The sequence below is a fragment of the Poecilia latipinna genome, unplaced genomic scaffold, assembly GCF_001443285.1.
Source record: "Poecilia latipinna isolate Pla-1442-1.1 unplaced genomic scaffold, P_latipinna-1.0 Scaffold15, whole genome shotgun sequence".
Classification (NCBI taxonomy): Eukaryota; Metazoa; Chordata; class Actinopteri; order Cyprinodontiformes; family Poeciliidae; genus Poecilia; species Poecilia latipinna.
The window spans coordinates 1168480-1191927 of record NW_015112631.1 but is presented as its reverse complement, the minus strand read 5'-3'; the positions used below and the strand labels follow the sequence as shown (position 1 = coordinate 1191927).

Genomic DNA, 23448 nt, shown 5'->3' with positions numbered 1-23448 from the left:
CAAAAATAAAATTCTGTGAATAAAAATGGAGGAAAAAGATACTGGGCAGTAGGAGGCCATTTTCTATTACTATCATAATGTGATCCTGATGATTGGTAAATATTGGTTATTAGCTATAACAGCAATGTTAATATCAGATATCGGTATTGGCCCAGCTTTTCGCATTGGTGCCTCCTTAATTAATTATGCATATCGTAAATCCAAGTTGTATTTACTATCCAACTTGCTTGGTGATGTGGTAATATCACCATATTTTGCAGTATTGGAATAATAACAATAAAGGTGAACCTGAGAGCTGCTTATTGCTTCTTCTCTAGGTAACTATGGCTGCAGGGCAGAACAATAATACAACCACAAACACAAGAACTGCTCTTGATTTGCAATACGCTCCTTTAGTCAGATGTGTGATTTGGATCATTTAACTACACACAACAGCAGCATCTAATCATATTTCTGTTAAACAATAAAAACAATGGAGAAAATAGTAAAACTAACAAGTTTTGGGGTTTTGAACATTGTTAATTGGAATTTATTGTGACAACAATAATCAAAATTCTTATCATGATGAAAAGTGTATCCCAATAAATGATAAACGATACAATAAATGCTCGCCTGACACACACTGAAGTAATTTATGTTAACTCATATGGGGAGTGAAAAAGATACGCTCAAAGAAGTAAAAATTAAACATTTTAAACTATTTAAACAGCCTAATTCAGAACACATTATTTACTCAGAAGATAAACACACAACATGATAAAACATGCAAAAATAAATATTTTTTTGCCACTCCTGTTGATTTAGTGATCTTATAATGTCTGCCATGTTTAAACAGCAGAAATGTTTTAATCAGTTTTATTTTATCTTTCTGATAACATAATATTCAAGCTATAAAGGTTTGAATGTTTTGTGAGTTTTGACAGGACAGTGATCCCAAACACACAGAGTGAATAAAACAGGCAAACATGAAGCATCAGACCTCAGTCATAATGACTCAGCTACATCAGGTTTATACCAGTAAACCAAGCATTTCACGTAAACTCCAGAGATAATCGAAGATAAATATCAAGAAAATTAAACCAAAAGTTTCAAAATCAGAAGAGGCGGGTAGAGTGATCAAAAATTGTTCTCAGGTAAGAGTAAAAAACGTATTTGGTTAAAAAGTCTAGTCAAGTACTGAGTAACTTATCAAATTATCAATCATTTCATGTTTAAAAATTACATCATCAAACAAACCAAAATATAAAGTGAAATGAAAATTCTAGTATTTTAAGGATCAAAGTAATTATTTATATAAGTAACAAATAATAACAAAATCAGGCAAAATAATTTTTTCAAATCAGTTTCTCTCACTAAGAAACTGATGAAACTTTAACAAAAACAGCAGATGTGTGTCTGTTTATGGTGGATTTCTGGTTAAAACATGTTTGTTTTTAATTCAGTGGGTAGAAAATCCAGAAATTTTACTCAAATAAGAGAAGAAATACTTCATAATAACATTACCGAAGTAAAAGAAAAAAGAACAGTGTAATAAAAATACTCTTGCAAGGCCATTTTTCAAACGAGTTACTAAAGTAAATAAACAAATTTTACAATATTTACAACTAATTCAAACTTTATGCACCTACTTTCTATTTTAAAAAATAGTTAAAATTATGTTATATAATCAGAATGAGAGTAGTTTATTAAAACAATAAAGAAAATAAATACTAACATCCATGCTAACCTCTAACTAGGACTTGATCATTTATTCAGTGATAAAATAAATAATTAGGAGGAAAAGTTCAAGCTTGTGAGATTGGATTGAGTTTATTTACCTGGACTGATCTGAACCTGCCGGAGCGAATCCAGGGCCTCATCCTGGTTCTTGCCGGGAGTCCTGCAGACTGAGGCGGGGACGCGCAGCGGCGCGGCGCGGAATCGATCAGCTGATCAGTCTGAACACGGAGAACGTCACAGCGCGGCGGGTCGATACGCGTTAATGGAGGAGAGGCTGTGGTCTGTTTCTGTTGCTCTACATCCAGGGTTAATGTGTGAGTGAACACAAAAACAACAACAACAAAATATGCAATATTTAGTAGCAAGAAAACGATGTTAAACTCATGATAAACTATAAAAATGCAACGAGTGAATGTGATACTTGGCTACAAATTGTATGGAAGGCCATCAGGGCCACAAAAATAAAAAAAGAGAATTCTGATTTTAATTCCAGAATTTATTTTTTCTCCTCAGAATTTTGACTTTTTATATCAAACCTTTTTATTTTTACTTTAATCTTTTCACTTTAATGTCAGAATTTTGACCCCCCTCCCTCCCCATAACTCAGTTTTTGTTTTTTGTTTTTCCCCCAGAATTCTGACTGGGGAAAAAAGTGTTGTTTTTTTTCCCCACACACACACAATTTCATGTATTTAATCTCGGAATTTTGACTTCTATGTCAAAATTTTGACTCTTTTTCTCAGAATTTGTATTTAATCTCAGAATTTTTAACTTTTTTTCAGAATTTCTGACATTTTTTAATCGCTTCTCTGGTTGCTTTATTCTATTCTACAATAGAGCAACCAGTGTTTTTAATTATTTGATGTTTTTTTCTAAGACAAGACAGCCAACTCTGCTCATCTCCTACATTAGTGGTAATAATGGGTGCTGCTCCTGCCAATCCCTCTGATGGCGCCCTGACCTGTAATCTGGGATTACAGCCTGCCGTCAGGACAGCTGCTGATGTCATTCATAGGGATTTTAAAATAAGTGCACAGCAAACTGAAGTAACGATTTGTCTTGTGACACGTTCACAGTTTGTGTTTTATGAGCAAAAACAGGAAATCAATAAAAAAAGCAACGATGGAAGTTTGTGTGCTGCTGAAAAGAGAGCAGCGATCCTTCATTATCCTCAGGGAAAAGGATCCAAACCTCTTTTATTTAATAAAAAAGTTCATTTCCATACAAAAACAGAAGGCAAGTTATAACTGCAAGGTCAATGACGCCGTCAAAGAAACGGACCGAATCGAATCTAAGAGCCTAGCGCCCTCTGCTGGTAAATAAGAGAATCGCATCGTTCAACATTATACTGCCGCTTGTAAAATCAATTGTAAAGCAAGTCACACAAAATTGCAAATAGCAGTTATTAAGTTATAGAATATTTTAATTATCACTAGACAAATGATTTTGATGGAAAAGACGATGACTTCTGTTTATGCAATCGAGCAACCAGAAGGAAAAGTCCAGTCGACATGAACTGATCCTCAGATGGTTGAATGATTTTATTTAATCTGCAAAGAGCCTTAAAACTAACCTCATATGCTTCCATAACAGGTTAGGTCTGCGGTCTATACAAAACATGTTCATTACATTTTTTGCACAAAATCTTAAAAAGTGAGATTTTAGTCTGGTCAATTCTGCCTATTTTGATCTCCTTACAGATTGAGCTGTTTTAGGGCTTCTGTCACTTTAAATCCAAATAAGCTGCTGGTGGCCACGGCCTTCAACTCAACATTTACAATCACGTTAAAATGGCTGCAAACAAATGGGAAGTTATACAACTGTACATGTTTGAAAAGCAGAAGTGGAGCCTCCTGCAAAACCAACCAGAAAGCAGCAGCTACTTTGTGGGTGATAAGTCAACAACAAAACACTTGTCTTTTCCAGCAGCCATTGTAAAATCAGCAGGCCAAACAAGAAGAAATCCTTCCTGCCTGCAGCCAAACCGTACGACGCCCAACTCTGAATTACCTGTAGATTTAGTCATATATTTCTATGCTTTTATTTCAAGTTATTTATCTAACCTTTAAATAATATTTAAATTACTTGTAATTTCCCACTTGTGTTATAAATTTCATACTACCTTTGTTACATTTATATTTGCTTGTCAACAAATAAGCAATTTAATCTTGGACATTAATAAGCATAAATATTCTGGCTCAAATGTGCTCGAATTCCATCTGGGTTGCTAGGTAACGGGTTGGGGTTGGCTGGGGTTGCTAGGTAACAGGTCAGGTTCTGCTGGGGTTGCTAGGTAACGGACAGTGCCTACTTATTTGAGACGTTTCAGTCTGGAGATTTTTAAACCGGCTCATTTTTCAGATACAAAATAACAAACTGTGCAAACTGTGAATTTTTGCTTATTAAATTCACTTTAAAATACATCAACTAAAGTGTTTCCAATGAACTTGGATGTTATTTTTAACCTATCAGAGGCTTACAAAGGCATGACATCATCCCAGATTGTTTAAAGACTTGGTAAGATAAATTAATGCAAATTTCTGAATTCCATGATGTTAATGTTGTATTGTTTACTCACAGGGTTGGGTAGTAACTAGTTACATTTACTTAAGTAACTTTTTGGAAAAAATTGTATTTTTACTACGCTGTACTTTGAGTAATTTTATTATGAAGTATTTCTTCTCTTACTTGAGTAAAATTTCTGGATTTTCTCCCCACTGAATGAAAAACGACATGTTTTAATCAAAAACTCACCAGACTCAGACACACCTGCAGTTTCTGTTAAAGTATAATTCGTTTTTTATTGACAGAAACTGATTTGGAAACATTTTATTTTGCCTGACTCTGTTATTTTGTAATTATATAAATTATTTTAATATCAGTCTCTAAAATACCAACATAACTATATTTTGGTCCGTCTGGTGGTGTACTTTTAAAATCTTAAATGATTTTTGATCAGTTACTTTGTACGTCAGTAATTATTTTATATAGTTTTTTACTCTTACTTGAGTGATTTCTTTTTACTTTTGATTGATTAAAAATATGTTGAAGTAGAGCTGCTCTTACTTGAGTGCAGTTCCTGGGTACTCTGCCCACATCATCATATTAAAAAAGGCTCAAACTAATTTTTTTGTTCTTTTTTAATTGAGTCATACAACAATATACATTTAAAAGTGGAAAAATTGAAAGAAAAGTCCTCAAATCTTTTGAAAACAACTCAGGCAGTGACCACTAGGCGTCCCTTTTTCTCTCTTCAGTAAAAACTTTCTAAGTTTTCTCTGGTGTTTCACCAGATGCATCTTAAAGACACTCAAACCTAAAAAAAAAAAAAAAAGAAAGGGAGAGAGAGAGAGAGAGAAAGAGAAAGAGAGAGAGAGAGAAAAGCCCCTCAGTTGTTTTTGAGCCGTTAGATCGATCAACCCTCCTGTCACGTCTGAAGATCACACACTTCACGGAAACGCTGCTTTCTAATGAGGTAAGATTTGATTTAAACCTAAATTTACATTTAAGTGCATTAATATCTAAAATATAAAACAGTAAAATCATAAACATTGAAACCTGTTTGCTACTTTATGTCCAACATGAGTCACAAATAGTCTGTTAACGTAAGAGGTTATAAAAAAAGGACCATGTTATAATTTAAATGTTTTTCTGTGTTTTGCTGCAGCTGATGATGCTAGCAGCGCTAACGCTGGCCTCTCTGGGCCTCTTGGTGTGGGCGTCGGACCTCTGCCCGCCCGCCTGCCGCTGCTTTGACAACCTCACCACGGTTGACTGCCGGGACAAAGGCCTGGCCCAGATACCGCTGCTGCCAGCCGGAACGCTGAAGCTCTTCATCTTGAACAACAAGATCAAGGAAATACCCGAGAACGGGCTGAATGAGCTGCAGGTACGCAGCCGCATGCTGCAGGATGCCGACACATGCAACGCGCTGTAGGCTGTTGGTTAAACGCTGCTGCTGCCTCTGAACAGGCATAGAAAGCATAAGCTTGTGAAACCAGCTGACACACATAAAGTCTTGGTTGTGGGAAGTTCACAGGTGTTTTCTCAATGTGTTCAATTCAGTTTATTTACACACCAACAACTCTAAACAAATGTCATATCGAGGTAATTAACAAAAAAATAATAATTTCAATTCAATTAAAGATACATTTTCTTGGACAGGGGTGTCCAAAGTGAGGCCAGGGGCCATTTGTGGCCCGTGGAGTGGTTCTGTGTGGCCCCTAGACACAATTTAGGACTGGATGAATGAGACTTTCAATCTTTTACAGATCATTTTTAGCTGTTTTTATTTTATCAGCCCAGTTTTTTTTAGTAAGCAGAGCCACAAATCTGCTCAAAAACAGACTTAAGTCACAAATGGTCTAATTAAAGTTAAATGGTTTTCAAAGAGAGTTTCATTTTTGTTGCAGGTAATAAACTAAAAATTTTATTTGTACCAACAAATTAGGAAATTGTTTAGCGTTAAAATTATTTTTCTGGCATTTTAATTAAAAATGCTTATGAATTTGTTGCTGATCTGGTAAAATTATGTAGCATTTTTAAAAGGTTTGGACACCACTGCCTGCAGGAGGGTGATTTACAAAAAAAGCACACCACACTTTTCAGATTTTTATCACCTTATTTCTTTCTGATGATAAAATCTACTGAAATCAGGATTAGCTGATTGTCGCTTGTGAAAATGTAGAGCAAATGTGTTTTTTTGGTTAAAAATAGACTTTTAAAGAAAGTTATGCTTTTTCAGTGGCTGTTAAAATCAATCCTGTGTTTTGTTATATTTTTCTTTAATTACAAGAATAAAGTCATAGTTTGATGATTAAGACACAGTCATTTTAAAGATAAAAACTCTTTGATGGTTTTGATGTGACCGGATCAGCCTGAGTGGTTTTATTTCACATAAACTCAGTTTTGATTATTTGTTTCTGTTACTGATAATAATTTGATGCTCGTGTTAAAAGTTTATCTTCACAAGATGCTCAACATTCCTCTTTATTTTTTGTAGTAGTTCCCATAGTTAGTTTTATTTTCAAATTATGACGATTTTATAATCGTACAATTATGACTAATCTTGTATTATTTGACAGTTATACCATTCTTGTATTTGTCGATTTATTATTGTGTTATTACCATATTGTTGTGATATAACTTTATGATTGTGTTGTTACAACTATTGTATTATTACCATATTACCATGTTATCATAACCTTATTCTCCTGTTATTACAAATTTATTCTAGCATTATTACAACTTTTCCCATATTATTAAGACGTTCTTGTAGTATTACGACTTTACTCTTTGTATTTTCATGACTATTCTAGTAATATTACTACTTCAATCATATTATTACGACTTTATTTGCGTACTTTAACTATTCCCATAATACAGCATTATCCTTTTAATTATGACTGTTCTTGTATTATTACAGATTTACTCTCGTATTACTATATTGTCGCATAACAATTTTACTCTTGTATTATTACTTTTTGTTGTAATATTGCATCTTTATTCTTGTCTTACTATGGCTCCTCTGGTAAAGTAATGACTTTACTCACATAATTATGATTATTTGAGTAATACAACTTTATTCTCATAATATTTTGACTTTATATTTGTAACTTTGCAACTTTATTCTCCTGTTATGACTTTACTACTTCCAATATCCCAAGTGACACATGTAGAACTTAGTCTTTTATTGCTGAATGCATGTCTAACCTCCTCTGTGTGACCTCCAGGTCCTGGACCTGACCCATAACCAGCTAAATGCCTCCCTGAACCCGGTTTGGCCCAGTATGACCAACCTGACCAAGCTGCTGCTGCGCGACAACCACCTGGCGTCTCTGCTTCCGGGCCAGTTCCTGAACTGCCCCGCCCTCGTCTTCTTGGACCTGAGTAAGAACCACATCCATCATCTGACGCCGAGGTTCCTTAACGGGTTGGCCAATCTGAAGACGCTGATCCTGAGCCACAACCGGATCGAGACGCTGCAGGCGGAGGTTCTGGAAGACGTCGTCGGCCTCACAGAGCTCCACCTGAACTTCAACAGGTTGAGGGAAATAGAGAGCGGCGTCTTCAGGAGATCCGCCATGTTGAGAAAGTTGGATTTGTCCAACAACCGGATAGTAAAAGTGGAGGATGGGAGTTTCAGAGGAGCAGCTGGTTTGAAACATCTGGATCTGAGTGGAAACCAGCTGGTCACCATTCCAGCCGATTCCTTCTCCTCCCTGACTGAACTGCATCACCTCAATTTGATGAGCAACAACCTGACGGATCTGTCGGACAGATCGCTATCAGGCCTGACCAACCTGACTGAACTGGACCTGAGTTGCAACCGGCTCTCCTCTCTCCCAAGCAAAGTCTTCAAAGACCTGGCCAAGCTCAAGTTTCTGGACCTCTACAGGAACCGACTGACAGAACTCCCGCCGGAAGTTTTCAGGAGTTTGATCAATCTGTCGGCTCTGCAGCTGGATGGAAACCAGATCTCAATGCTGCCGCCGGAGGTTTTCGCTGCGTCGCACAAACTTCAAGACCTGCAACTGTCTCACAACCACATCCTGGAGCTCCACCCAGCTCTGTTCGCCAACATGTCGTCTCTGCAGAACCTTCAGCTGGCCCACAACGCCCTGACGCTGCTTCCAGAGGACCTTTTCCACAAGCTGCAGGCGCTCAAAGAGCTTCACCTGCAGTACAACCACATCACTGTCCTCCACCAGTCAGTGTTTGACGGTTTACCAAATGTAACCAGAGTGGATCTCTCCAACAACCGTATTTCGTCTCTACATCCAGACCAGTTCAGGGATCTTTCCAAGTTAAAACACTTGAAACTGGACAGAAACCAGTTGGCTAAGCTTCCCTCAAATCTTTTCACTGCTCTTGGGAAACTTGTGACGCTGGATCTGGGCCACAATAACCTCTCGGAGTTGTCCTCAGACACTTTCAAAGGGTTGATCCACCTGAAGAACCTGATTCTGAGCTTCAACCCGCTCCATAGCGTGCACTACAACGCCTTCCAGGATCTGGGCAGCCTCCACACGCTGCTGCTGCAGAACAACAGCCTGGAGAGTTTACCGCCCGAGCTCTTCCACCCGCTGCCGAAGCTCAGGGAGCTGAACCTGGACGGAAACAAGCTGGGTCGTCTCAATCCTCGCCTGTTTCAGAAGCTTAAAGACCTCCAGCAGCTGAGCCTGAAGTCCAACCGGCTCCGGTCTTTAGAGACGAAGACTCTGAAGCCTCTAAAGAAGCTTACACTCATCTACCTCTCTGACAATATGTGGAACTGTACAAGTGTTGATATTTTCTACTTGTGCAACTGGCTTAAAGTAAATAGAGAAAAACTGAACGATAAGCCGGTCTGCTACTTCCCATCCGAATCAAAGTCGGCCCTCTTCTTACTGGATCACTGCGCTGCTGCTGCGCGCTGCCCGCCTTCGCTTCCTCTACAACTGCTGAGTGTGCTGACGCCTTCTCTCATCGCTGTAGCCCACAGCTTCCTCTGAAGTGGTTCACGCTTCCTGTACGTCCGCTTCCTTTATTCGTCTGCACTCCAAGATCAAACGGCGCAGGCAAGAAGATCTGAGCAAATCCAACTAAAGCCTCACGGTGCTCACAGTTCGTCACATTCAGAGGGTTTTATATGACGGACCAACTCAAAGAGGCGCTCAGTACGAGCTTCTGTAGGCAGAAACAAAGGAGGAGGAAATCTCAGAAATTTTCTAGACATAAAACTTCTGTTTGAAAAGTTGCAAATTTGCCAGATAAAATTAGGAAATTTTTAGATTGAACTTGAGAAGTTTAATCTTTCTGCACGTTTGCTAAAAAAAAAAGAAAAAGAAAATAAAAACAACAGAAATTTTCTAGAAAATTCAAGGGAAATTGCTTTAGCAAATCCAACTAAAACTCAAATGTTCCTCCATTTGTTGTTTCTTTAAAATATTTGTTTTTCTTCAATCTTATCAGTTTGTTTTGATTGTAATGACTTATTAGTAACATAAAAAGATTCGTTTGTAACTAATCATTTCTGTACCAAATAAACTTGAATAAATGAAACTTATCTTTTTACTCCAATCAGGAGCCATTTTGTATCTGCTGATTAAAATCACAATAACAGACATTAAAATTTGAGAAAAATGTTATGCTCTTTTCATCAGAAAAGCCATTAAATGTTTGTTGAAGGTGCTGAGCTCAGATTAACACAGTTTCCTCTACAAGCAGCTGCAGAAGGAAAAAGATACCAAAACTCGTAAAATTATTATTGTGCAAAGCTGTAAATGTCAGAAACAACTTACCATTCCAGGAAAACTGTTAATCTGCCGTCATCTGTGGCTATGCTAACTAGCCTTAGCATTCACGACGGCCTCTGTTGTGAAGAAAGAGCTGTAGCTTAGCACATAGCAAGAGCAATGGTGTGATCAGCGTGTACATGTATTTAGAAATTGATTTTTTCTGTAAATCTGCATTTTGATGGGTCAACACTGGACAAAATGTTGTCACATTCTTTATTGTTTAAGACAAAAAAAATATTTCTACAGCTCTTTCGAGACCCAACATACTCAGAAATAAGCCAAATGGACATCCAACCTGCGGTCCTGAATTCTGGAGAAAAGTTCAGACATGAATCCATTTGAACAGCAATTGAGTCAATCCAGATCCACAAACCGAACCAGATCATCTGTTGTTTCAAACATAGAAACACTTGTGGTCCTTGAGGTTCCTCAGATAGGAAAAGCTCTTCCCACACCTGTCGCACATGAACGGTTTCTCCCCGGTGTGGATCTGCTGGTGAGCCTTCAGGCTGTTGCCCTGGTTGAAGCAGCGGCCGCAGATGTCGCAGCTGAACGGCTTTTCGCCCGTGTGGATGCGCTGATGCCTCTTCAGGTTGCCTGTGTTGCCAAAAGATTTCCCGCACGTGTCACAGCTGAACGGTTTCTCGCCGGTGTGGACCACCTTAAGAGGGGGAGGGAAGGGAAAGGCGGGTAAATTCAAAGTTATGACAGAAAATCAGTCATCAAGTCCTGCTAATGGGTGGAAATGAACAAATATGTAATCCTTTTGTTCTTATTTATTTGATGGGAACAGGATACACTTTAACATAGCATGTATAGCTATGGCTAATTTACAATGTTCATCCCTAAAACAGCTTTTACATAAACAAAATCAAATGATATAATTATAGTTTACATGCTATCATCATCATGTTGGCTTACACAAGTATGATAGCTAACTTTAACTTTAGCTAAAATGCTAATGTTAGCTTAACAGCTAATTTAACTTCTGCTAATCTTCTAATAGTGAAGCTATTTTTTGTTTAGAGCTTGTGCTAATTTTAATAAGCTATCATTAGCTGAGTTTCCATTGACCTTAAAATTGGATGAATTGAAATTACGAAAATAAATTCACTTAATGGAATCGCGAAAACAAACTGCATTTGTTATTTCATGGAAAACACCACAGTTGTGAAATTGCATTTTTTTGCATTAGTTAAAAATCAACAAAGTTTTGCACAAATTTGTAATGGAAATCCAGATACTATTAATATCATGAGTTCACTGAGAACAGGAGGGATTCAACTGTGCAAACATTTATACATTCATTTTAAATAAAACTTTATAAAATGTTCAATGCTTAGTACATTTAATTTCTGCAGAAGCTGCCAGTGCTGTGTTCACCTCAGTACTCAGTTTATTCATAAGAAACCCACAATTTAAGGAAAAAAAGCTGCTTTTGTATTAAATAGATCATCAGTAATCAGTATCGTGCTAAAACGACCCAGTGATCCATTGCATCCTTACAGCTGTGATGCCTCTGAGCAGCATTGTATTTAAACCCCTAAAATCAAGAAATAAGGAAATCGTAAGTTAATAATTCCTAGACACTTTTAGCAAAGCCAATCATTATAAACATAGATTTATATTAACTCTATTAAACACTGGACATTTTACTGCTTTTTGTACCTTTTTAGGATCAGAAATTAGTTCAGCAGAGAGTAAAATGTTGTTTATTTAATAGGAAAACTTTCCATCCTGCAGAGAAACCCACCTGATGTGATTTCAGGCTGCTTTGCTGTGTGAACAGACGTCCGCAGATCTCGCAGGCGAACGGCCGCTCGCCGCTGTGCGCCTTCAGGTGGATCTTCAGGTAGCTGGACGACTTGAAGCTCTTCCCGCAGATGCCGCAGCAGTGAGGTCTCTCCAGCGTATGCTGCTGCTGGTGTTCCCGCAGCTCCGTGATGGTGCACAGGCGCTGGTCACAGTGCACACAGCTGCATGGCATGGTCATGGCGTGCGTCTGGGTGTGCTTGCGTAGGGACTCCATGCAAGGCACCACGGTGCCGCATGCGACGCAGGTGAGTTTCCTCTCGTCCAGGTGAAATGTCCGCTGGTGCATCTTCAAGGCGTTCTTCTGGATGAAAGATTTCCCGCAGGTCTCGCAGCTGAAGGGACGCTCCCCGGTGTGCAGTCGCTGGTGGCCCTTCAGCGTGTCGGCCTGGTTGAAGCTTTTGCCGCAGGTGTCGCATTTGTACGGCTTTTCGCCGGTGTGTATGCGTAGGTGGCGCTGCAGGTTACCTGGTATGGTGAAGCTTTTGTCGCAGTAGTGGCAGTTGTACAGTCGCTCGCCGGTGTGGACCCTCCGGTGCAGCTTCAGGCCGTGAGCTCTGTAAAAACTTTTGCCGCATTGGTCGCAGCAGAACGGACGAACGTCGCCGTGGAGACGCTGGTGGTTCCTCAAGAGCTGCTTCAAGGTGAAACCCTTCCCACAAACGTCACAAGTGTGAGGTCTCTCATCTGCAAACAGGAAGAAAACCGGAAAATGTAAGAAGACAATACAAACCCTGAGTTTATTGTTGTTCTGAAAGACGTTTTACAAAACGAATAGCATGCATTATAACAACTGGTTTTATATCTTTTGTCTTAATTCGGACCTTTTAAATATGTATTGCCTCCACTATTTTTTTTATAAAGATTTTGTCCTTTATTGAGCCCAGGAAATGTTTTTTGGTGCCATATTTTAATACACAGAACATTAAACATGACAGAGAAAGACGTACAGGTTTCCATCCGTTTCTCTGCATTCCATCAAACAAGTAGAAAAATATTTTAAATGCAAGAAAATTTTTCAGTTTTGAAACATTTGTCTTTGTTTGTTGTGTTCATAGTCAGACTGGCTTAGGTTATCCTGATGTAACTCTGCAGTTGTTCTGCTACAGGCTTAGGTAACCAGAGGACAAACTGACCACTGTTCACTCTGCTACTTCTCCTACTACTCTCCATTTTTGCATTACTTCAACTTTTTCACTTCATAGAAACAACATCCATCCTGTTGTTTTGTTTGTGTTGGTGCATCTGCTCTGTCGTCTCAAACCTTTAAACCGATTTAGATAATTAACTGAACTTGTTTGATGACTCGGTCCAGTTGGAATGGATGTTCTTGACTTGGAATCTGCTTGCGTCACTCACTGCATACAAACTGAACTAAGGGGAAACTTGCCCTTGTGAATCAGCATGTGAGCGCTGAGGCTGCGCTGGAAGGAGAAGCCCCGCCCACACTGGGAGCAGATGAAGGGCCTGTCGCTGCTGGCTCCGTGGACGGACTGGTGCGCTTTGAGCTGCAGCAGGTTGCTGAAGGTTTTCTTGCAGATCCTGCAGGTCAGGGGCGACTCCCTCTGACCCCGGCTCCTCTTCGGCCCTCGCACCCGCGACCTGGGCTTCACCAGGCCTTTAGCACTGATGGTGTAAACCGAGTCGTCCAGCTCCACCTGAAACATGATGGAACGTTGTGGTTTGTAGCCAAAATCGTTTGACATTCATACAACAGCGTAAAATCTCTTTTTCTGATTATGTTTCATGTCAAAATCAAGGTTTTAATCTATATTTAAATTATAAATGCAGAGAAATTATCCGTCACAAAAACAAATTTTGCTAGGTGATAAATTGTCCAAGAATTTATTGCGATAAACGATAATTTTGTGGTTTTGAACCCATTTTCAACTGATGTGACGGTAATAAAGGCATCAGAATGCAAGAACACGTTCTCAAAAATCCATAAACTTTAAATTCTGATCAACGTTTCACACTGGAACTGGAAAACATTTTAAATATCCAAACTAAACAACAGAAACAACAAATAAAAAGGATTAAGAGTCTCTGTAAACAAAATTATTCTTCAAAAAAGTTTTAGTTGAGACCAAAACACCAGACTGAAGACTTTATCATCCAGTTTTTGGTGGAAAGAGAAAAACAATGGAAATTATTCTATAATTCAAATTATCATGTGATTATTTGATGCATTGCTTATTGTGACACAAAGTATTTGTTTTGTTATAATCAAGCTTTTATAAAAAGTAGACCCCCATCTATCCGGAGACTTTTATTAAAAAGCCAATTTTGCTTTACCCAAGTTTACTTTTATTTAATTTATTAAGGCGATTAGAAAGAAAATGACCCGAATCTTTTTAATGTAAACCTTTCATATTAATCACATTAACAGTCCTAGTTAAAACCCACAGCTTCCAGACAAACAGGTTTGTGAAGCAGCTGACCGTGTAGTCTGGGTCGTCGTCCTGGGCGGGGTCGTTTCGGTTCGGGTCGGAAATGACCGAGGCCTCCAGGATCTCCTGCTTCAGTAAAACCGACTGGATGCCGTCCTGAACGGAGACAGACTGCAGGTGAGCAGGGGGAATCATCCACACATAAACCTGACGCGTCACTTTCAGTCTGGCTCTGGATGCTGAGCAGCTGGAAGGAGATTTGGTTTCACTTTCAACGTTGTTTTGGTGAGTAATCTTGGCATTAAGGGATTGTTTCTAATCAGCTCAAATACCTGCACTGAAAAAACTAAATCTTAAGTATTTCTGGTTTAGTTTCTTGTGGAAATATCTGAGTACACATGAAATATGATAAAACTAATTTACAAGTAACTTTTCAGCAAGAAGTGTGAGATTATTTTAAGTCAATAATTCCTTAATGTTGATGAAAAAGCTTTAGTTCCATTGGTAGATTATTTCACTAACATGGGAAAAATGTCTTGGCATAAAAGAAATAATCTACCAGGGGAACTAGAACTTAAATCAAGCTCCTTTATCTTGCTGAAAAGTTACTTGTAAGTTAGTTTTCACATATTTGAAGTGACCTCAGGTAGAAACTAGACCAAAAACACATTTTATGGTTTTGCAGAGTGAACTATGACCCCAAATCTCAGAGGAATTGAAAAAGAGGCTTCATGGATTCAGAGAGAGAAGAAGGAAGTTCAAACCATTTATTTTGTTCATTATAGTGAAAAAGGATTGTGTCCCCAACTCCAACGTCCCTCTGCTTGGATTTCTAACCATGAAGAGATTTAAATATTGGATTTAAGGCATCTAAACATGGACTTCCTCCCCAATCGACATCTGGGAATACCGGGAGTTTTCAGACAGCGCTGTCGTTTAAATAAGGCATAAATTGATCAACAAAACTCACTATGAGCCAGTTTTACCTCACAATTTCTGTTCTTCCACAGGTGGATTATAGGCGACCTCCTCACTCCGGTTTCACCACCAACCAAAACTAAAACAAAGAAAAACAGAGCAGCCTGAGTCACAGTGTCATAGATACATAATTCAGTAAGTAAATCGACTCCATGTTTAATAATTAAAGCAATAGAAGAACATGCTACACACTACTTTCACTGTTAAACAGCCCTGAGTTCAGCTGCTGTTTATCTTTGGTTTGATGAAATCAAACCTCTAAATAATCACCAATAATTTAATGTTTTCTCTGCTTGATGTCAGTGATTTCACCCTTCCTAAACAGACGGACATTTTTCCATTCGTCTTTCAACATGCTTGATTAAGAGACAATGTAGATTTTTATTATTTTAAATATCTTTCTGACATAATGAATTACATATTTGACTATTTAATGATTTGTTGTTGGCACTTTAAACCAACACAAAATGACGCCATGCATTTAGTCGTCATTTTGTGACAAAGAATTTCAAACAAAGGGTTAAAGGTCGTCTGTTATTCTTTCTCAAACAGCTTAGCATAGATCTATGGGTCTAACAAACATGTTTGTTACTTTTTTTTTTGAAGAAAATCATTCTCAGATAATGAGACTTCTGCCTATTTGGAGCTGTCTTATGGCGTCTTGTCACTCTAAATCCAAATGAGTTGCTGCTGGCCACAAACCCCCAACTCAAGGTTTACTCTCACATGTGAAAATGGCTGCAAACAGATGCGCAATTATGCAACTGTACATCTTTAAAAAGCAGAATGGAGCCTCCTGCACAACCAACAAGACTGCAGCCCGTGTCTTCTGGATGGTAAGTCAACAATAAAATACTTGTCTCTTCCAACAGCCATTGCGCAGCGCATATGGCAGTAAAACCAGCTGACCAAATGTGCTGGAACTCCGCTTTGGTTGCTAGGTAACGGGCAGAATTCTGCTGGGGTTGCTAGGTAACAGTCAATTCCTGCTGATTCATGATGTTACATTCTGAAGGTTTTTGAAACGACTCAGTTTTCAGACACCAATAAACATTAACTTATAGCTGGAAGTGAAATTGGGCAGAGTGAAGACGAACTCACCTCTGCACAAACTCCCCGGGGATTCTTCTTCTTCTCCTCTCCTCTCCTCCATCTGCTCCTCCATCACTTCCTCCTGGCCTCCCAGCTCTGCGCTTCCCTCCATCACCAGCTTCAGGTCCATCTCCACCTCCCTCAGCCTCATCCTCAGGTCTTCGATCTCCGCCGCGCCCTGCGACACCTGCAGCACCAGCAGAGCGCCTTAAAATCAAAGCCTCTTAGATTCAGGATGAAAATGGAGGGGAAAAGCCAGTGGCCTACTTCAATCCGCAGCACGGACGAACTCTCCTCAAACAGCTGGCAGATCTTCTCCACGGCTTCCTGAGCCAGAGACGCCAGGAGGATGTTGAAGTGCATCACCTTCAGGAGAAAAAACAAAACACTCAATTCTGTCAAATAACGAAACATCACAACTGAAGTGAGTAGATTCAAAAACACAATAACAGAATGATTTACAGGGACGCACTGATCCAGTTTTTTTTTTACTTCCCATAACATCTGAGGTTTAGTATATCAAAAAACAGCTGAATTAACAGAAAGTGTTTATTTGTACTGAGTTACACTTTTTTGCTAACCAGCTCACATTAATACACCAACAGCTTCACAATCGAGGTCAAACATGTACACATAACTTTAATTTGTTCAATAAGGAATATTATTAATGTCAAATAAACAATAAAGCAGCTAAAGCAATAGGTTGACCACAGCAACAAACCTTCTGTCAAATGGTTCAGAAAGGGCAATTAGGATCTCAAAATACCATGTAAAATAAATGGTAAAACATGATGTCGCAAAAAACAAAAAAGTATAATTATTGGTCATGAAACACGTGCAATAAAGGTTTTTTACGTATCAATTCGGAAAAAAATAAATACAGGGTCAATAATGCAGATACTTTTTATACCAAATGTCTGACTTTTATGTGTTTCTAGGAGTTTTTCCTTTGAATTTAGACAAAGTACATAGGTATTTACAAAATACCCTAATGCCATATTAATATGATTTATGTGCAGGTTCTCCTAAACAATAAAAACTTCTAATAATTGTAATTTGGGAGCAAATGAAAAAATCTATTGGAGGCAGATTTGAGAAACTGCAATATAAAAACAAAATATTTCGAGAGGGAAAGTAAAACTAAAGTATGGATTTTCTTATCAATATTGTATATCTTATCAATATCCCATATCAATATTATCGATATTTTGGCCCAACTCTACTTGGCCTAACTGCACCAGTACAGCACACTGTAATACACCAATAGCTTTACAAGAGTAGAATGATGTAATGCACTGTAATTTGACTACATACTACAGGCAGAAGCCATATAAGTGTCACAAGAAGAATATTTGTGAAAAATTCAACATTAGTTCTGGTTCCGATGCTAACAGATATTTAAAAAAAAGGTAGACAGGCCTCGGCGTGTATATCCAAATCTGGAATATTCTGGATTATAATTAAATTTAAGTGAATTACAACTTCGTGTTTTCAGGTCATTTTGGCGCAAAAATAAATCTCAATGTAGATAAACGGCCGCATTAAACTCTGAAACAAACAGCTAGCTGCTGTACTTCTATGATCAGCTGGATCCCTGGAAACGGGGAAGCGACCAGAACCAGAACCAGAACCGGAACCAGCGGACTCTCAGGTACCTTCTGCTCCAAACAGGACGTCTGTTTATTTTCTATCCCAGCCGGAGCCTCGTTGGGATCCGAGCTGCCGATAACTTTGTCCATTTCTGACATGGTGGCCGTTACCATGACGTCCAAAATGGCGCAGACTCGCGCCTCCAAATCGGACATGTTGCGGAAATTTACGTTGATCTCGGTCGGTCCAACAAGTTTCTGTCCGTTTTGATCAACTTTTATCCAACAACAGTCCTGAAATGTTGTTGTTAGTGTGGAAACCACGCGTGACACCCCAACAGCTTCCTTTTCTTCTTCCTGGTTCACGCCCTTCAAAATAAAACACGGGTCGCCACAACGTAACATTTAATGTTGTTGTTTTTTTTAATAGAAGCAAGGAATGGGATTAAAACTAGATTTTTATGCTACAAATTCAGGTTATGATTTATACTATACAAAAAAGAGAAATTAGAGAGCATGTTATGAAATTTGATTCGTGATTTAGTTTTATTAGGAATGTTTAAAGCGGAAGCACGGCTACGTCACTACACGAATCGTCAACGCTCTCTAGAGGACAAATCAAAAACTGCAAGACCGAAATTTTAAAACATCTATTTTGTTAAATAGATGTGTATAGCTGTTTCTCATCTGTTTTTTCTTTCTTTATTTAGATCAGTAAATGTTGTGTTGCTTCTTATTTTATTTTACATATTTTAGCCTACCTCATGGTCGTAGGACTAGACTGGTTTGGTTAACTTTGAAATAACTTAATAAAATTTTTACTCAGAAATTGCTTTGCATATTAATTCAGGTTATGTTTAATATTAATTCAGTTCAAAAATATTTTTTAATCCCACAGATAAATGAAATATTGCCCTATCATCCAAGCATATGCGACTGTTGGGCAGGATCCTATAGCAGTCTGACTCGCACTGAATCTGAAGAGGCCTCTGACTGAACATTGATGATCTTTCTTGAATGTCACGAGATGCTAGCAGTTCAATACTCAGGGAGCAGAGATGAAATTTCACAGCATCATGTCCTGGATGACATCAACTGTTCTCTACTAATCCACCTCCTTTGCTTTTGCCACTCTTGTTTGAATCTCAGACTATTTCATAGTTTGCAGAGCAGGTGTTGTCATCTGCATTTGTTATTTATCCTACTGTATCAGAAAAGAAAGTAGCACAATTTGTCTTTACAAATGTGAAATTGTTTTTACCTGTATTAAATTGGACTGCATAAAAAACTGGAATGACTCAAACTTAGATAAACTATAGATGTAAATTAGATCTACTATGTAAGACTGACACATTTTTTGTCTCATTTTTTTAGCAGATTTTGTTTCCTTGATTCACTGAGGGAAAAAACAGCATTACATTACTAAACTGAGTTTTTGCTGCCATCCAATGGTCAAAGGCAGTAACTACAGGGAGTTCAATTTAGTTTTTCTGTGTACAGCGCAGAATTACAAAATGTATCTGAAGGGATACTAAAAACAAACAAACCCAATCCATATACAAGTATGTAAGTCTGAAATCAAATTATTCTCTTACCATCAAACAATGTATAGTTTTTTACTCTTCATTTGAGATTACCACACATTTCAACTTGTTTAAAGTGACAGTATTTCATGTTTTCGAGGCACATTGTGCTGTAAAATGGCACCAAGTAGCTATGCTACCTTCAGTTGTTGTAAAATGCTACATATATCTAACATGACAGAAAAAAATTTACTTTGGAATTTAACGCCTTGAAATTGGGCCTCTGTCTCTTTAAGAAACTCCTGTTTCTGAAACTGCCTTCAGAAAGTTGTCACAACTATCAAAACTTTAACGTTTACCAGCATAGCTCTGAGAAGTAGCTCCTATAATGAGCTCAGCTGATGTTCCACCATGTGTTTGCTAATTGATTCTGACTAGTCTGAAGGAGCTGAGTGGGGGAGTGGTGCTCTGTGAGGCAGAAGCTCTGAATCTTGGAAACTGCAGCTCAGAGGATGAGCTCCACCTCAAAGGCGGAGCTACGTCCACCCAGACGTTTTGCATAGCTGACTGGTTGCCATGGAGATTAAAGGAATTTTTCAAACAAGCATGAAAGAATCAAGGCAACACTACAGGTGTGTTTTTGATGAGGGAATAACATTATATAGCATGATATAGCTCAGAAAAGCTAATTTTACATAATACTGTCCCTTTAAAGAAACTGAAATCCACCATAAAGCAACATTTGGAGCTCTTGAAAGTTTAAGTGACAAATGTTTGTCAAGAAGACTTTATTTCACACATCCAATCATCCATCCTTCCATCCTATTTCTCACTGCAGTTATGTTTCCTGAGTAACCTGGAGTCTGAAAAGCCGAGCCCACAGCTGCTGCAGGAGTACGGCCTCTCTCCTGTGTGGACCTGCATGTGGAACTTGACATGTCCAAGCTGCCGGAAGCGCGTCCCACACACCTCGCACTCATAGGGTTTCTCGCCCGTGTGGACACGGAGGTGTCGCAGGTAGTTGGTGTAGATACAGAAGTCCTTGCCACACTGCTCACACTTGTACGGTCTCTCTCCAGAATGCTGCAGCCTGTGGGACTTGAGCGCTTGGCGGATGACAAACCGCTTCCCACAGACGTCGCACGCAAACGGCCGCTCCCCGGAGTGGATCCTCTGGTGGTACTTGTAGGTGGCTTTGTAGAAAAACGACTTGTCGCATTGGTCGCAGGCATACTGCGCAGCGCCGCTGGCATGGATCAGCTCGTGCCTCTGCAGCGAAGCAGCTGAGTCGAAGCCTTTGCGGCAGGTGCCACAGCTGAACGGCGTCACGTCCAGCATGGTTTTGTCCCGCCGGTAGATCACCCTGCGCTCGCCTCGCTCCCAACCTCGCCTCTTGGACGCCTGCTTCTCCTCGTGTGCGGCTTTCTGATGCTTCTTCAGCTGGCAGTTGTACAGGAAGGTCTTCCCGCAGAGGTCGCACATGAACGCCTTGGCAGCGCCGTGGAGCAGCATGTGCACCTTCAGCTTGTTGTCCTGCATGAAGGGCCTCCCGCATACCTTGCAGGCGAATGGCTTCTCACCTGTGTGAATGCGGATGTGCCTCCGGAGGTTCTGTTGGAGCGTGAATCCCGCCCCACATGTCTCGCAAGTGAACACCTTCCCCCTGTGGACTGCCTGATGCGTCCGGAGTGACCGCCTGCTGGAGAAGGCCTTGCCGCACGTCGTGCAGGTGAAGGGATGCTCACCAGTGTGGACACTACGGTGGCACTGCAGGCTGACGGCGCATCTGAAACTCACCCCACACTCTGAACACTTGTGTGGTTTCTCTGCCAGGTGTACCGCCTGATGCGCCTGCAGGTTGTGCTTCGTTTTGAAGGCCTTCCCACAGGTCCCGCAGCTAAACGGTCGGAGGTCTGAGTGGACCAGCTGATGTGTCTTCAGATTCATCTTTGTCTTGAACGACTTCTCGCAGCGCTGGCACTGGAAGCTAGCGTGTTTCTTCTCTTCGTGTCGCAACAGGTGTTGCTCCAAGGTCTCTGCAGTCCTGAATGTCCTGGGGCAGCGGTCACAGGCGAACGGCCGCTGCTCCTTGTGAGTGTTCATGTGCTTCGCCAGGTGAAACCGACGGCTAAAACTCTTCTTGCAGAGCTCACACACAAACTCCTTTCCTTTAGGCTTCAGCACTGCTTCCTGCGTCTTCTGGGATTCAGAGTTTTCCAGTTCGGGACTTTTTGGAGCAGCTAAATCCTCAGCAGTGTCTAAACAGAGAAAAAAAAACATCTTAACTGCTAATATTACAATGTACATGACTCAGAGTTTCATTCAGAAAACGTGCTAAACTCCGTAAAGGTAAATCTGACCTTCTCCAGCAGGAGGAGACGAAGGCATCTGCATTGTCTCTCCAGTGTCTGAAACAGACATTAGAAACAGAAGAAGAGCTTCAGATTGAAAGAATGCAGAGTTCAGTTTTTCTGTTTCATGAAAACACACCTTCCACCTCTGCAGTGGCTGCAGGAGGATTTCCGTCGTCCATCTTTCTTTTCAGTCTCCAGTCCGGCATAGTGGACACCATGCCGCTCTGTTCCAGCAGCACCGGACCGCCGTTCAGCACATTCTCCCACTGCAGCCGGGCTTTTTCCAAACCTTCGGCTGCGCTCTTCAGCTCGGCCTGCAGCTGCTCCAGCTGCACGTTTAGTTTGCAGTTTTCAATGAGAAGCGACGAGGAGAGCTGCGAGAAAACACTGCTGATCTTCCTGGTCGCCTCCCTGATCAACATGGCAGCAACATCTGGCTACAGGGAATAAAATGAAGGAAATTCAAATGGTATTGTCAAGTAAATATATCTGAAGTTGATGTCATTTAATAGAAATACTGTTTTACTGAGAGAAACAAGAGTATTTAGGACAATTCAGTTCTGTCTGTGGAAATAATTACCAACAAAAAAATGTTTCTGGAGAAAAATTTGGCATATAAATACTAAAACTGTAAGCAATAAAAAAACAGAAATACTATCTTCTAAAAACTGCACCTTTTATAGTAGCAGCATGTAAGAATACCTCTGATTTATTATTTTCTAGACTTTCATGTTTTTCCTCTGGTTTTCTTTGCGGTGCATCTGGAAGGATTTCTGCTCTCACTTTTGGACAGTTCTTACCATGGAAACATGGTATTGGTTTTACAACAGCAACGTCTTAAGACAGAGGCTTCTCTCTACTAGTTGTGAGACTGACTGCTACCACAAATTCTTACTGCCCAAAACTCTTTGAAGATACTTGGATTAACCCTTGTATGTAGAAATGGGGTCCAACCGACCCCACACACGTAAAACTTGTATCGTTTGCCTCAGTCCTCGCACGTACAAGGATTAAGACTTACGACAGCATTTAATTTTCCTTTGGGATAAAATAAAGCATTTTGGGTTTGAAGTCAGTTGAATATGCTTCATCAGCCAGGAGACTACAATAAACACCAGAAAACATTCAATTAAAGACAGTTTTTAAAAAAAGTCATTTTAAATAATGTGTGGCATAATTATTGTTCAATAAAGGTAGGAAAGCCCCCGAAAAACTGGAGGATTCTCAACATTTACTTACCTTTGTAAGCAGATAAAATTATTTTCCGCAGTTGCGCTTTAAAATTCAGTTTTACTTTCCCCAATAACTTCAGAAAACTCCGATATCAGCTGTTAACACCTTTTTAAAGCTATAAAGAAATGAATATCTCGGTTTGTGGTGCTTTTATTGAGCACAATCCGCCATCTTTGTTATGGCGCCGTTCCGTTACTGCTCTGGGTTTCGTCGCGACGACATAATCTCCCCCAGAAAACACCGTCTCTGATCCGGGTTCATAAGAACCGTGAACTCACCTCGCGTCTCAGAGTCCGCTTCGTTTTATCGGTTCCTCTGACTGAAACTCCAAGAACATCGACCGCTGTCATTATGAGCGTCTCTAAAATGGATTTCACTTCGGAATAAAACACAGAGCTATCAGCCATTTTAAACATTTTTATGGCTATCGAGGCAGCAGCGTTATTCCGGAAATGGGATTAACTTCTGTGACGATTTTC

The 23448-nt window shown here is 39.7% G+C and overlaps 3 protein-coding genes across 4 annotated transcripts in view; 1 reads left to right on the top strand and 2 right to left on the bottom strand.

Moving 5' to 3' along the window:
* The window catches only part of LOC106947983 (MAP/microtubule affinity-regulating kinase 4-like), a 69198-nt gene extending 67077 nt beyond the window's left edge, over window positions 1–2121 (bottom strand). The window contains exon 1 of the mRNA XM_015033376.1: window positions 1818–2121. Within this exon, the coding sequence (XP_014888862.1) occupies window positions 1818–1859 (42 nt within the window). The 5' untranslated portion in view covers window positions 1860–2121. The remainder of the gene's footprint in view (window positions 1–1817) is intronic.
* A 2800-nt stretch (window positions 2122–4921) lies between these two features.
* Window positions 4922–10357, top strand: LOC106947961 (insulin-like growth factor-binding protein complex acid labile subunit). Of its 2 annotated transcripts, XM_015033347.1 has the most exons (3): window positions 4922–5194; window positions 5387–5608; window positions 7452–10357. In XM_015033347.1, exons 2-3 carry the CDS (start codon window positions 5390–5392, stop codon window positions 9210–9212), a joined length of 1980 nt encoding a protein of 659 aa, XP_014888833.1. In that variant the 5' UTR covers window positions 4922–5194; window positions 5387–5389; the 3' UTR covers window positions 9213–10357. The 2 variants fall into 2 exon arrangements, with proteins under 2 accessions (XP_014888833.1, XP_014888824.1); XM_015033338.1 differs by having other exon boundaries at window positions 4922–5608.
* On the bottom strand, window positions 10198–23434 carry LOC106947391 (uncharacterized). Its single transcript, XM_015032368.1, has 12 exons — window positions 23248–23434; window positions 21873–22173; window positions 21743–21790; window positions 20208–21640; window positions 17926–18228; window positions 16538–16636; window positions 16280–16457; window positions 15187–15257; window positions 14252–14356; window positions 13201–13468; window positions 11752–12497; window positions 10198–10659 (listed from the first exon to the last, which is right to left on the bottom strand). Exons 1-12 carry the CDS (start codon window positions 23383–23385, stop codon window positions 10393–10395), a joined length of 3957 nt encoding a protein of 1318 aa, XP_014887854.1. The 5' UTR covers window positions 23386–23434; the 3' UTR covers window positions 10198–10392.
* Between the last annotated feature and the right edge of the window lie 14 nt (window positions 23435–23448).

What these genes read in the sequence shown, in the direction of transcription:
- LOC106947961 (XM_015033338.1), top strand. Translation starts at nt 5,363, where the DNA reads ATGTTTTTCTGTGTTTTGCTGCAGCTGATGATGCTAGCAGCGCTAACG. An exon ending in ACGGGCTGAATGAGCTGCAG is followed by an intron (nt 5,609 to 7,451) that starts GTACGCAGCCGC and finishes TGTGACCTCCAG; the next exon opens with GTCCTGGACCTGACCCATAA.
- LOC106947391 (XM_015032368.1), bottom strand. Translation starts at nt 23,385, where the DNA reads ATGTTTAAAATGGCTGATAGCTCTGTGTTTTATTCCGAAGTGAAATCC. An exon ending in CGTCCTGTTTGGAGCAGAAG is followed by an intron (nt 16,637 to 17,925) that starts GTACCTGAGAGT and finishes TTTCTCCTGAAG; the next exon opens with GTGATGCACTTCAACATCCT. An exon ending in GCAGCCTGAAATCACATCAG is followed by an intron (nt 10,660 to 11,751) that starts GTGGGTTTCTCT and finishes CCCCCTCTTAAG; the next exon opens with GTGGTCCACACCGGCGAGAA.